Source organism: Penicillium cinerascens (genome assembly GCF_028974065.1).
Source record: "Penicillium cinerascens strain IBT 15544 chromosome Unknown scaffold_4_segment0_segment0, whole genome shotgun sequence".
NCBI lineage: Eukaryota > Fungi > Ascomycota > Eurotiomycetes > Eurotiales > Aspergillaceae > Penicillium > Penicillium cinerascens.
Window position 1 is genome coordinate 1,724,849 of NW_026695297.1, and position 14,070 is coordinate 1,738,918.

General features: G+C 52.1%; 6 protein-coding genes across 6 annotated transcripts; 2 read left to right on the forward strand and 4 right to left on the reverse strand.

Moving 5' to 3' along the window:
- Positions 1–1,722: 1,722 nt before the first annotated feature.
- Positions 1,723–1,980, forward strand: N7498_008629 (uncharacterized protein; the record flags this gene model as incomplete). Its single annotated transcript, XM_058455691.1, has 1 exon — positions 1,723–1,980. One exon carries the CDS (start codon positions 1,723–1,725, stop codon positions 1,978–1,980), a length of 258 nt encoding a protein of 85 aa, XP_058305679.1.
- Positions 1,981–3,209: 1,229 nt separating this feature from the next.
- On the reverse strand, positions 3,210–4,108 carry N7498_008630 (TFIIIC subunit 6 family protein; the record flags this gene model as incomplete). Its single annotated transcript, XM_058455692.1, has 2 exons — positions 3,210–3,992; positions 4,040–4,108. The coding sequence occupies 2 exons, from the start codon at positions 4,106–4,108 to the stop codon at positions 3,210–3,212; spliced, it is 852 nt and encodes a 283-aa protein (XP_058305680.1).
- Positions 4,109–4,483: 375 nt separating this feature from the next.
- On the forward strand, positions 4,484–6,570 carry N7498_008631 (uncharacterized protein; the record flags this gene model as incomplete). The annotated part of the gene is made up of 3 exons (XM_058455693.1): positions 4,484–4,502; positions 4,734–6,076; positions 6,133–6,570. 3 exons carry the CDS (start codon positions 4,484–4,486, stop codon positions 6,568–6,570), a joined length of 1,800 nt encoding a protein of 599 aa, XP_058305681.1.
- A 494-nt stretch (positions 6,571–7,064) lies between these two features.
- N7498_008632 (WD40 repeat domain-containing protein) lies at positions 7,065–9,106 on the reverse strand (the record flags this gene model as incomplete). Its single annotated transcript, XM_058455694.1, has 4 exons — positions 7,065–7,216; positions 7,277–8,132; positions 8,190–8,693; positions 8,771–9,106. 4 exons carry the CDS (start codon positions 9,104–9,106, stop codon positions 7,065–7,067), a joined length of 1,848 nt encoding a protein of 615 aa, XP_058305682.1.
- A 507-nt stretch (positions 9,107–9,613) lies between these two features.
- Positions 9,614–10,720, reverse strand: N7498_008633 (STIMATE family protein; the record flags this gene model as incomplete). Its single annotated transcript, XM_058455695.1, has 2 exons — positions 9,614–10,255; positions 10,310–10,720. 2 exons carry the CDS (start codon positions 10,718–10,720, stop codon positions 9,614–9,616), a joined length of 1,053 nt encoding a protein of 350 aa, XP_058305683.1.
- A 1,702-nt stretch (positions 10,721–12,422) lies between these two features.
- N7498_008634 (putative pre-mRNA branch site protein p14) lies at positions 12,423–13,138 on the reverse strand (the record flags this gene model as incomplete). Its single annotated transcript, XM_058455696.1, has 5 exons — positions 12,423–12,523; positions 12,587–12,714; positions 12,789–12,845; positions 12,954–12,977; positions 13,107–13,138. The coding sequence occupies 5 exons, from the start codon at positions 13,136–13,138 to the stop codon at positions 12,423–12,425; spliced, it is 342 nt and encodes a 113-aa protein (XP_058305684.1).
- Between the last annotated feature and the right edge of the window lie 932 nt (positions 13,139–14,070).

Genomic DNA, 14,070 nt, shown 5'->3' on the forward strand with positions numbered 1-14,070 from the left:
ATGGTGGATATTTGTTGGGCCTCGATCGAAGGGGGTTCCCGAATAATGCGCAGAATCCGGAGCCCCGGCGGGGAAGGGATCCATCCGGAGGGTTTAATCCTTTCTGGTATGCCCCTTTATCTCCAGAATATATTGCAGGGGGAAACAACAGTCAACGGTCAATAGTCAATTATAGTAATGCCGGCTATGTGACACCCCTTGAATCCGGGGAATCAGCAAAGGTGGAGTGGCTCATTTAGCGGGCTAGGGTTTCGATGGAGACGCCTCCTGTAGATCGTGGGATGAGCTCGCGGACCAATTTCCGAGAGAACAGCGGCCGGCTAAAACATGAATCGGGCGTTTACCGCCATTCCTGCAATAGCCACGATAGTGGGATTTGTTTTGTCACCCCCTTACACTCTACCCCAGCTTCATTGTTCCCCGTGGGCGTCCGCCCAAGGGACCTAGGATCCCTATGTACTCGAGCTCTAAGGGTCTTGGACCTTGTACACCCGATCATTTTTAGAGCCTATACTGCCGGGAGCTATATCATCATAATAATCATAATATCAGTGTAGAGTGCCCGACAGTCTGGTCGCTGGAACGATCTACCTCGTGCTGGGCAAGTCTGGGCAGCTTCGGCGATTCCCTGCTGATCCCAAGACCCTGAAAGGCCTGGAAGCCGTTATTTCCATATGGAAGGCCGCCAGAATACAGGGAGAGGTCCCGTAGCCCGATTTGATTTGAACCGGGATCGATGTCCGTCTTCCCCGAAACCCTCCTTTCCAGAGCTAGTGTTGCACATCGCGACCGTCCATTTCCGTTCGCGGAGGAGAGCTGATCCATCTCATTCGAACCCCTGTGTGCAACCCGCCTTCCCCACACTCGCAACGCGTCAGTCTTCCCCCGAAGAGGGCGGGAATGTCCACATATCCCTGTATGATTCGATGCTCCGAATCGAGAATGAGGCGATTGGGACTCGGCGATTGGGACTTGGCGTCCCCAGGGCGTTTTCTTTTCTTTTCTTTTCTTTTTTTTTATGCTATGGTGTGCCGTGCTTTGTACCCGGTACTTCTGTTTCCTTCCCCAGGCATGTTGCTACAGTAGCTTACTCCACACTGGTTATTATTTTTTAATTTTTGCCCGGCGAAGTTTCTGATGAATAAAGGAGGTGCGACGAGTATAATTAGCCGGAGATCCAGAAGATTTCAATCTGTCTTTGCTCTTCTGTCAACTCGACTACACCTTAGTTTTCTGAACAGCACTGCAATACGTGACAGTCTCACCATTCACTCATAAACCCGGCTTCTTGCACCTTTCACCTTACCACCTCTCATCCATACGAGCTTTATCTTCCACGTTTTATCTTCAACCTCTCACCAACATCATTCTCTCACTGCATTCTCACCTACTTGATTCGCTATTACTTCTCCGTTACATCACACCGGGCATCGGGAAGTTTCGATTCCATGTGAGTAGATTCCGTTCGAGCGTCTTTACATCATATCTCGCCCCCGTCTCCTCGATCCTCCGATCCCGCCGACCGTCGGGCGGTTTCGGAAGAACTATAACATATGCCATTCCACGCCACAAGATAACACGAGTGCTGACTCTAAATCAACGATAGATCCCGAAATCAGGCAGCTCTCCCAATCTCCAACCAGCCGAGGTATTCACCCACCCTTCAGCCGAAGCATCCAACATAAAAGAAGCCCCATCCGTCCACAACCACCAATCCTCACAATGGCCTCCGTTTCAACGAAGACTGCAACCCACCTCCCCGTCGCACCCCCAACAACTGCCGACTCCTTCGCCGCCTACTCAGAGGACATCGCTCGCGCAATCATGACGGCCACCGGTCCCAAGCCAATTAAGCTACATAACTTCATCGACGAGCTACCACCCGCTCCTCCGCCGTCCCCCGTCTCCTTCGCCATTGACAGCAATGGCAAGACCAACGGCAAAAAGCACTCCAAGGTGCCGAGCATGAGTCTGGAGTAAACGAACCCAACTCTGCGTTTCTTGTACAACGCCTCTTTCTCTTGCGTTATCACTTGCGAGCGATACATCTTCCATTTCACATGGCCGTTTCTTCTCAATTCAGGGCCTGACATAGCGATTTACTTGGTGGCGTTCGAACGGGCCTTTGCTGGTGCAAGGCAAATCATTATTTTTTTTTTCTTTTAGCTTTCTGTGATGAATCTGGGAATTGGGATACAAAAAATGGCTAGGGGTTACGGTGATTAGGTTTAATTAATTCCCTAGTCTAGGAATACAAATAATTGTGAATTACTTTCGATCTTGCGAAGAGAGACTTAGAGGAATGGGGAAGATTGTAGAAGAGTGGCAGGCCGGTAAATTGGTAAACCTAATGTAACAGCTTATCTCGTGACAAAATTATGAGCTCAATTGCAGGAACCGAGGGATGGCGAATACATGAGGACAAACAGGTCCATTCATCTCGTGTACGTTGTTCACCAGCTGCAGACTACAGTAGACGGATCTTGACTCAAGGGAGCAAGGGAGCCAGCCCCCTCGACCCCCTACAACAAGATAGTATAGATCGCATGTGAGGAAGACACGCCGATCACGACGTCACACGTCGGGGAAACCGAAGGTGGCACAAAGCAACCGGAAGCCTCCGTGGAAAGAGACCCGAAAAGACAGGGGTGCGGAGATCGGTCGTACGGGCGGTTGGCGGCTGGGCCGAGTCAAAAGGCAGAGGATGCGATTTAACGGTCACATCATAAGGGAGGTTGGTATGACGTTACCATCACACACCAAAACTGAAATACAGTCAAGTTCTTGACTTGATATTAGCATGTGCGCTAACTATTTTGTGATCAGTTGAAACAGGCCGAGGGGTGTGGGGCCCGCCTCCCCCAGTCCGGGACCCGGGGTGATCCTCGAGCGTTCCATGGGAAGGGAGAGCTGTCCTGCTGCCATATTGAAGATATTAATGTGGCTAGTCGGCACCTTGCAATAAACACCAACAGATCTGCAATAATATGCAGGGTCCATACCGGGCGTAAGCTTGGCCCTTAGCCAGCGATGGCCTCGGCCTTGTGCTTACACGTGACCCTCGCACCGGCGGAAAAAGGAGTATGAAATCATGCCGCGGTGGCCCGAATACCCGCGGCCGGGTCAATTGGATGAATCAAGTAGATCAGGGCCGAGGCCGGTGCCGAATTCCGGAAGCTTGGTTATGATCCATAATCCACATGGACTACTCAACTCTCAGCCGGATGGAGGTATTCACGTATCATTTGTTCCAGAGTTGCCAATGCCTCCGCGTCTCCTTCGACAGCTAGCTGCTGGAGCCGGTTGACTTCCGCGATTTGGGCGTCGGTGCGGGCCCATCCACTCAGACGCTCTGCAATATTCACGTTGCGCCGAGTGCTCATAACAGTGCGCACGGGATCGGTTTCGCCCTTGGCGGTTTTGATATTCTGCAGCTGCTGGAGGAACTGCGCCTGATACGTTTGGGGCACCGCACGCCGGGGCACGCCCATGTTCCCAGCCGTCTGAGAGGAGGAAGAACTCTCAGGCGCGAGCTCTGGAGTCCCAACCATCGCATTATCCTGAACCAATCCGGGCCCGGAGCTGGAGGTGATGTTCGCCTTGCGACCGAGGATCTTCACGCTGTTGGCAGCAAGTAGATCAAAGGCCGGGCCCTGGCGCAGAGGCGTATGATCAGGGTCCGGGTCCGAGTCCGGGTGCGCAAAGACTAGCTCGGTACCGATTTGATCGGCCCAGGAGCAGCTGAAGATTTGGTTGTGATACGAGACGATCGGGTTGCACGTGTGGAGACCGAGAATCTGGATTCGCTCGCTGCTCAGAGTCTCGGATTCTGCACTCTCGAGGGGCGTGAAGGCTTCGGCACCTGTATTGGAATCAGGCGCATCGTCCACTGCACCGGGTGCCTCATTGGAAGAGGCGGGGTCATCTTGACGCCGTCGTGGAGGGCGGATAGGACCATGGTGGGAGCTAAGGTCCAAGTTCAGATAGAAGGTCTGGGAAAGTCAGTACTGGGAAATCGACAGGACAGAATAGATATTACCTCCGTCTCTGAATCATGGTACTCGTACTCGTACTCCTCGTCCGAGTCCGGATCCACGCGGCGATCCATGTTTTGCAAGGGATGTCCATCATCACATCAACTTTCGGCGATAACTTAAGATAGAACGGATGAGTCATCCGCTGCAAGCGGTGAGACCGAGATGAGATGAGGTGAGGGGTTTCCGTTTGCGGTCGGTCAAGTAGAACCGGTTATTTGTATGTTGCCAGTTCCTGTCGGCTCTCACGTTGTATACTTTCAAGGCAAGAGGTTTCGACAGTGATTACGCTCTATGACACGATGTCAAAGGCGTTGTAATGACATTGTTTCGTGCGTGAACCTTTCAAATCATCCCTGTACTAGAACACAGCTGCCTGAACCCTTTCCCCGGCCGATCAAATCAGCCTTACGAAGTTAGTCCCTCTCCCTTCAACCCAAGGAGAAACAATGGCGGCATCATGTGTTCGTAAGTTATCCGAGACTTCCGCCCTGCATAGTTCCAGGCAAAGCGACCGGGGTCCATGGCGATCGCATCCGTCTTGGCTATCGCCATGCATTTCCGCACGTTTCCGGTCGCTCGCGCTGACTTGTTCGAGAACCGTCCCTTTTGACTTTTCTATTTTCCTGCCCACGGACGCTTTGCTTGAATCGGAACGCCCGGTAGACTAGTGACTGACCCAAAATAATTGCTTTATAGGTCTCTCGTCCTTCCTGCAGTGTGCCCTCCTCGCTTCCCTCGTTGTCTCCCAACCCATAGAACCGGATTCCACCGATCCTACCAATCCCATTAATCCTGCGGCATGCCAGATAGCTTGGTCGTCGCCCCATTGCATTGATTATCCGGCCTCGACTGGAGTTTTGGAGACTGCCCTGTCAGTCCATGAGCCTGACTCTCGGCTAGCACGGGCAGTCTATGCCGGTTCGTTTCAGCAGATGGGTCGCAAGGCGAAGGCGACCATCGTTGCTCTGTCGACCCTGATCGTCTACGTATCCGTCAACAGCCTCGCCCGGACCCTCGATCCGAAATCCTTTGTCTGGTATGACGAGGACAAAGACGAGCGGAGTTGGATCGCGACTTCACGATCCTGGTTCGACCGCAAGAGCTGTCGTTGGCTCGGCATCTGCGGTGCCGCGCATATCCAAACGGTCGAGGAGCACTTTGGACGGCGCAATCCCGAAAAATGGCATGAATCGAACGATACCGAATCGGAGCCTTGGCGGTCCTACTGGTTTAGCGGGGCCAGCAATCAGTCCGAGTGGGATACCGAGGAGTGGGCTCGGCGGGAGATTCCCGACTACGTTTTTGACTATGCCCCATTCGTCCATCTCTATTCCGGGGAACAGTTTTGGCCCGGTGACATCGCCGAGCATCTATACCACACCACTCCCATGCTCAACTATACCCCTATCCAGGCTCAATGGGACCATGCCACACTACAGAACCTCAACGAGCTCAACCGATGGGAAAGGGGACGCCATGTATTCTTGACCAGCAATGACGACGTGCAGACCCGGCCCCCTTGGCTCGAGGGCGAGAGGAATATCCCCGAGTCCGACGAAGAGATGGAGGAGTCATGGGCCGACTGGGACGGTCGGGTGGATGGAAAGATCCCCGGTGACACCGAAGAGGATCGTGCTGAGTGGTTTGACCTGAGACACCCAGAAGACGACGATCTAAACAAGGAATCCTCGCAAGCCCATCGATTGCTGAGACAGGAGCTGCGCAAACGCTATGGCGGTAAAGAGATTCAGGAACCTGTCGGAGACACGCCCACGGAAGGACCGGGAGGCCGCAGCGATGCACCTGCAATCTTACTCGTCATGGATAAGGGCAACGGCGTGGTAGATGCCTTTTGGTTCTTCTTCTACAGCTTCAATCTGGGCAACACCGTCGTCAACGTGCGTTTCGGTAATCATGTTGGCGATTGGGAGCATTGCCTCGTCCGATTCCACCATGGTCAGCCGAAGGCCCTCTTCTTCAGTGCCCACACCGCCGGTGAGGCCTATCATTATGAAGCTGTGGAAAAGATCGGAAAGCGGGTGAGTCAATGGCCCACAGCCGTCTTCCCTTGGTAACAATTGCTAACGCATCCAAGCCGGTCATCTACTCCGCCGAGGGAAGTCATGCCATGTACGCCACAGCCGGGGTACATGAATACATCCTGCCATGGGGACTGCTCCACGACGTGACCGATCGGGGCCCGTTGTGGGATCCCCTGCTCAACTCCCATGCATATACTTACGACTTTGACAACGATACCCTACGCGCATCCACCTACAGCCCTACGTCACCAACGGAATGGTTCTACTTCCGCGGGCACTGGGGCGACAAGTATTATCCACTAGGTGACGAACGACAATACCGATTCGCCGGTCAATACCACTACGTGAACGGACCACTCGGACCCAAATTCAAGCATCTCAATCGAGTCAAGGTGTGCCAGGGTCCGGACCGTTCAACCTGCGTGATCAAAGATTGGATTGGAGAAGATGTACGAGCCCCACGCTGGGACTCAGTCGGCTTTGGCGAGTGAGATCTTCCATGGAGGCGTTGCGTATACCATGATTTTGCTTTTGATTTGATATATACCCCCTTTGATTTTTCCTGCATTTTGACTTGAGGATTGACAGGCTAGACCCTGTTTTGATTCCACTGAGCGTTTCCCATCGCTGAGAAGCAGATGGCACGACATCATGATTTTTACCTAACCCTGGCGCCATCTCTTTCATTCGAGTGTTTGGCGTATACGATATGGTCTATTTATTTGATTTGAAGCTAGAGTTCTACAAAACCAAAACAAATACACCCCGATAGAAGCACTTTTTTGTGACCTTTTTGTTTTCTTTGCGTATATGAGATGGATGCTTGTGAGAAAAATCTCAGAATAGAGTACAGTCATGCCAGGAACATCATAATTGAGCGCTACCCAGACTAATGAGAAGCTTGCTGATCATTTACGCCAGATATGAAAAAAATGAAAGGACAGTGGATATAACAACACTGTCAAACAATGCATCCAGCTTGATTCTACCCTCTAATCTCCCAGAGTCGAACACGGCCCTGCTCATTACCAACGGCCAACTGCTCAGAGTTTGGTGAGATGGCCACAGATGAAATACGACCCAAGGGCGTATTGGAGGTAGGCCAGTTGCGGTAAACGGTGCACGATGGGAGGTGGACTAAATAAGATGTTAGTAAAACAAAAACTTGAATAAATCAGAAAGTAGAAGTTAGCCTACCAAGACGCAGGGCATCACGCTTCCACCGACTCGCCATAACCAGCATCTGACCATCAGGAGCAAAGACCAAATGGCTGATCGGGGTAGTAAGCTGGTCCAAGACACGGACCGGGTTCGGGTTGCGCGGGACACCAGCCTGATTGCCATCCTTCTCGGCAGCAGAGGCATTGGCATAAGCAGCAGCCCAGTCACGACGATCGTAGACATTAACAACACCACTGGAGCTTCCAATAGCAACCCAGCGATTACCGCCGAGCTGGGTGCGGCCCGAGCGGCCACCCAGACTCAGAACAGTAGTGCCGACGGCACCGGCATCAAGCCAGCGAGCGATCACACGACGCTGCTTACCGTCCCACTCGGAGATCTCACCATTCTTGCTAGCAACGGTCATACCCTCGCCATCGGACCACCAAACAAAGTCGGCGACTCCACCACGGCCATCAACGCGGACCTGCGCGATCCACTGTGCAGTGCCAGAGTCCAGGACGTTGATCACACCGCCGCCCTTACGGGAACTGCCGACCAGGCCGACGTAACGGCCACAGGGTGAGAGCTTGAAGCGTTCCATGGACTTTTGTTCGTCTTTGCGGTCTGCGGAGCCATTGACCTTATCCACCTTGCCGGTGTCCAGGTCCCACATGTGGAAATAGCGGCGGCGGCCGGAGGCGAAAATCTTGTTACCTCCCGGGGCGAAAGCGGAAGTGTGAATCGGCGTGCGTTTAATGTGCAACGAAGTCAGGAGCGGGTTCGGGGCTGGTGCTGAGGGAGAGATGTGATGCAGGAATAGGGTCGATGCGGGTCCAGAGGAGAGCAAGAGCGGGTAGTGAGGGTGGAACATGAGCGAATCGACGGAGGACTGGTTGGATACGTTAGTTGTATGCTTCGCATGTTGTCGTATTTCGAGATATCTTACCGGTTGCGCCTTTCCGACATCCTTCAATCTCTGGATATCAAGCACCTCCTGTCGCAACTTGCGTTTTCCACCTGAGCGAGCATTATCTTCGATGCGGGTCAGGTCGGTAGCATTCTGAAGCAGCTTGGCAAGAGGCTGCATGGACAATTGCTCCTCCTCATCAGATTCCATTTCCTGATCACTGTCCACATCTGAGTCGTCCGAGTTCATCTTCCGGCGCTTTGCGGCGAGTTCCGGGTTTGCCCATTCGGGAGTCGGGTGCAGACGCTGGAATTGTCTGCGCAGTCGCCGAACGTATTCCTTGCCGCTGACAACGTCCTCCGATTCGGTGATGCGCAATTTGCGCAGCTTGGCTTGGCCTGCTAACGATACGGCGATTCGCTCATCGTCGCTGTCGTGCCATACGGCAGGAGCGTCTCCTTCAGAGTCCTCGGCATCGGAGGGGGTCTCGGGAGATATGATCTCTGTAGGAGCGGGTGCATCGCCGGAGTCAAGGAAAAAGAGCTATATAAAAGCAGAATTGTTAGTACTAGCTCATCAATCGTAGCGAAGGCCGCATGGGCTTGAGATGGGTCACATACATCCGCATCGGCCATATTATCCATATCTTCTCCCTCCTCGCCCTCTGCGTCTTCATCAGCGCTTCCACTCTCTTCGTCACTATATAGAGTGAGCTGCATAGCATCAGCCCGCTCCTGCTGGCTCTTCAAAGCGCCCATAAAGCCCGCATCGTCACCAAAGAGCATGCGCTCCAGCTTCTTCTCCGATTCGTCCGCTTCGGGGATACTCTCTTCGTCCGAGCTTGTTTCGTCGTCCATTTCAATGTCTTCATTCACATGCTGGTTCATGGCGGTACTTTCGAACGGAGACCGAGCTGTCGTCCGCTTGGTCTTTTGCTTCAACCCAGTTGGAAGCATTGTGGCAGCTCCGTATTCGCAGGCTGAATGGAGCTTGTAAATTTTCCTCGAAGGTTAAACCTCCACAGCGATCGGCGTTTGAGAGCTTGCTTTGGCGGGATCAGAATATTTTTCGCTTTGATTTTTGCAATGCCGGCAGATCGGGGCGGTGTAGGGGGCGGTCCATTTTTATGCCTGAGGCCACAACATGGGAAGCGGGTGTGAACTCCGCGTGTAAATGTTCATTTGTAACCGCTGTTGATTTAATTTAGTTTGCAAGCAAGTGTGTTCAACTGGGAAGCTAACAATGGAAATATAGCCCTGCGAGATCAGCTCCGGTTAGGTGTTTTGTTTTGCAATTTCGGTTGAGATACATATTTAAGCAAGTTCTAAGGTTAGAGAAAGAGTATATCCGTATTCGAGAGTAAAACATCATGTACACGTTTATTTCACAAGATATCATCGACGAGAGCAATCGCAAAGTCCCACCAAACTGTTAACAAAAAAGTAGTTTATTCCATCGTGGGCTCACGTATCGGCATTTGGTTTCCCACCTTGTTCGCTGCGACTGCTGCCGGAGGAAAAAGGTTCATAGGGTGGAACCGGAGAATGGTCCTCAGTGAGCTGCCCTTCAGATCCATGGAGAGCGTTTGCAACAGCCTTTGCATGTGATGGTGTATCTTTCCCATGTGCTGATTCTTCATCACCCGAGTCCGTGGAGTAAGCCTCGTCCAGACCAGCGAGAAGCGCTTCCCGCCGGTGAAGGTCATCGGGATTGTCAACAGAGTCGCTCTCAGTGTAAAGGTCGAAAGAAAGCTGCTTCTTGATAAAAGAATCGATGATATAATATTGGAGAGCGTTCATAATAAGTGGGAATAGAAGCATGACGAAAGCAATCTGCAAGGCGGTATTGCCCTCAGTCCATCGCAAAGCCCAGTCGCCGACTTTGATGATAAAGGGCAGAAGTTGGATGAGGAAGAAGACGCATATCTTCATGCTGAACAGCCCCATGAAGTAGATGATGGATTGCTTGAGCCACCATGTAGCGCGCGGTGGATGACCATAGTTTCCGGATTCAATCGACTCTGGAGGGTTTGCGAGAGGGGTGTAAGATGCAAGAAAATTCAAGATGCGTAGATTGAGGATAAGAATCGGAATACCGAGGGTAGTCTGGTAGAATTGTTAGCGATCGCACTTCTCTATGAATACAAGACAGTAACTCACGTCAATACCCAGATTCAGCAGGTAGAATGAACAAGGGTTTGGTCGGTAGGTGCTCTGAATATCGAGCTGACCGGCCGAGAACATGGATATGAGGAGATTCGCCATGTGAAGCATGGTTGAACCGAAGACCTGCTTCGAAACATCAAACGCCCATACCTTCACCTGCCGTTGTGGCCGTTCTCTCCATCGCTTGTAGACCAGAGACAATAGCGCCAGAGCCCCTAAAGCAGCCTGAACGAGGAGAGAAAATGACCCAAGCAGCTTACATTCACCATTTTCATCTCCGCCTTGGTCCTGTCCTGGCGAGGACGCCTCATGATAATATAGCATGTGCGATTGCGAGGAAGATGACGGGGAAGGCGGAGATGTAGCAGCGATAAGAGTGCTCGTCGTGATCGCAACCAGCGACATGATGGGCGATGTATCTGTCATTGCTGAGGACTATCGGCTGCAGATGACTGATCAACTGCAGAGAGACGCTGGGGCTAGATGCGACCCGTGATGCGACCCGTGCTGGGATGACTGGGTTCGGGTGTGACACTGGACTAGTCGTCTTATCGATCGCGGAGGGCGTACGTCATATGTGTAGCATCCTAAGCTGGACCGAGGAGCTGTGTTTCTCAGGCAGGGATAAAGACGTGGGATAACGGTTTTGGAAGATAGGAAGAGTCGCAGATGGACAGGATGTCGTTGCATCCAGCGGCCTCGGAGGCGGTAAGTGGGGCACACATGACTCCACACTGAGGCTTGCCACAAGGGTCCTAGTAAATACCGTCGGTATTACTATCTAACTTCGCATCACTATGCATCGCAAAGTGAGGTCTCCACGACCCTGGTTCACCCAAAGGGCCATTCGTCAGGTTCTCGAGCCTGGAAAATCTATCACCCTAATGCACCCTCGGTGACTTTGTCTACCAAGTTGCCGAAAAAGCTGTCAAAAGAAGCACATGGCCATCTCACGCTGCAATAAAGTTTCATGAGCTGAGACCAGCAACCGCTCAATGCGGGCGCTGATAAAGGTCTATATGCTAATTTTGTATCTAAATATGGAACTAGAAACTGGCCAGACTCGCGCCCTGCAGGCCACGAATGTAAACCTATGGAGCTCGTCGCACTTCAGACCTTGAATTTCCGAGCTTCGGGATACCCACCTACCCACTCAGGCTGCAAACAAGACCGTCAGGGTAAAGAAGAGCTAGTTCCTGACTGGCTTTTTGCTTTTCTTTCAAGGGAGATTGTCTCTAGCCTACGTCCAGGTGTTCAGCGTGGGAAGGCCACTCTCCCTTTTGGGCCCTAGATAGGATCAAACGAGATATGGTTCGTGAGTCTTCCCAAAATCTTCTTATATAAGTTATCTCTCCTTGCCTAGGTTGCCCTGGGGTACATTAAAAGGGCCCTGCCCCCTTGTTCTGCCCTAATATACAGAAAAGCACTAACAAAAGATCACGATGAATATAATCACAGCAAGGCAGGTATCTGGCCCACTTTTGCTGGACACATATGCTAGTCTGGAATGAAGAGACCAAGTCTCCATAAGTAAAGGTTTACCTCTTATGTAGATTAGGAAAGTAACGTTGGCCAACTAGTAGGCTATATCTCCTCGCCAAGCACAGGACCCCATTTCTCTTCAGCCCGGTGGGTACTTTTAAGGTAATTCAGCCTTTCCGCTCTTGGACCTTGATTTCTATGGGCTTGAACAGTCAATTTACATGTCGATGTCAACTAGCCTCATCCACGTGGAAGCGGATAGTTAGATCCTGGAATCTCAGCGGGTTGTGTTTGTTGAGCAAAGCGGGGAATTGTAATTGATCGCCAGATAAGATGGACGATGAGATAAAATAGAATAAACATTGAAAAAAAGAAAATCTCCCGCGAATACGTGCTCATTCTGCGAGGAGCCCCTAGATCGATGCCAGGGAATAAACCCATCCAACCCTCCATTCTCACCCACTCAAAAGCACCGTTGATATGAATCGTGAAAAGAAAACCCAGGGAATAAAAACGCCGGAAACCCCTCAACCAACCCAGAATGATAGAATTGGAGAGCCATTGCAACACCATGCGCAGCTAAATGCTAGCAGAGGGCATCATAAGAGTCGAAGGTCGTCACACATTACTCTATCCCATGCTGCTGTTTAAGTCGTTCGAGATTTTCTTGTCTTTCCGCGAGGTCTTCTTTCGAACGGAGCATCTTTTCCGGCTGGTGATACAAGACTGTGTGCAAATCCCGTTAGCATTGAAATCCATCAGTGGCTTAAATTCTTCCGTTGTACGTACCGACCAAGTATCTGTTCTGGAAATTGAAGCCATTGAGCTTATCGCATGCCTGCTTGGCGTCGTGCACGTCCTCGTAGACCACGAATGCGGTACCCTTCGAGTTGTTGGCGATGCCCTGGCGGATTTGCCTATCAACGGGGAAAAAAAATTAAATGTCAGCGGCGGAACGACGGGCGAAATGGGAGAGTACAGGTGGTTTTACCGAATGGGCCCAAACTTGCCAAAGAGGTCAAACAGCTGATCTGCTGTTACGTTGTAGCTAGCGGGACAAAGTCAGCGATGTTCCATTATTAGACTGCAGATGTCACGATCCAAGGGAATGCGGCGAGCGTCGACGGCGGGGCGGCAGGCGACTCAGGTAACGTACTTGAGGTTCTTGACGAAGAGAATCCTAACAAAAACACAAAGTTAGCATGCATGTACCACAGACACCTCAAGCTAAACACGTATGACGCTCCGTTTTGCGGCGGACAGGAGTTGGTCGCCGAGGCCAGGAGGGGCAGAAGATATGCGCACATACCGATTTGCTTCGGGGGCGAGCTTCCGGCTCATTCTCAGGACAAATGGGGTCCAAAAGGGAGGTGCTATGAAGATTGAAAGGAAGAGCGAGATACCCGGGGTATCGAGGGCAGTGGTAGAACGAGAAGGAGGAGCGGAAGATTGGAGACACGCAGAAAGCACGAGGTCGCCTTGGCAGCCCGTTGTGGTTTAGCGTGCGCCAGAATGCTTGCAGGATGACCTAACCAGTACCATACATGACATGTAAACTCACGTGCTCCCGTACAAATATCATTACATACAGTACCGAACTGTATCAGAGACACAGCTCGGCGCCGCTCTCGTTCGCAACTGGAGCTTCGGGGCATTCAAGGCTGCCTTTTGGCTTTTCGCTTTTCGCTTTTCTTTCCCAGAAACAATCGATCGCGAACCGCTTTCTCACCTTGCGAGGACCGACATTGATTCCAAGGAAGGACCCAAGGTGCAAAGTACTTCATCGGTCGCAGCGGTCCCGCCTACATACCTGACCTAGTTGACTTCCCGCTCTCTCCTTCGCCTACGCCTTGCGCTCATCCTTCCCCTCCTCCCACGGAGCGCTTCATCCATTCGCACGACCTCCGCTCGTCATCCAGTTCGCAGGATTCCACTCCTGCTGACTGGATTACACTCGATCCAGCTCTCCTGCCCGCGGGCTCGCGCCGCGACTCCTCGGCGCCTTTGTCCTCCCGCCGCTTGACTCCAGAACCCCCCTCAACTCGAGCCGCTCCGCGACACGCCTCCTTCGCCCACGCCCTCCGTCCTCAATCGGCCATCGAACATTTCGGTGCATCTCGCGGCCTTTCGTGCGCATGTCCGTCTGCCAGGAATGACTTTCCTTTCCTCTGCGACGGCCTCTCGCTAGTCCGTGTGGTCCAACATCCCCGCTTTGCACCCACCTGCCGCAATCGCAAAACTTCGCGCCTCCGACCCCTCATACAACATTTTTA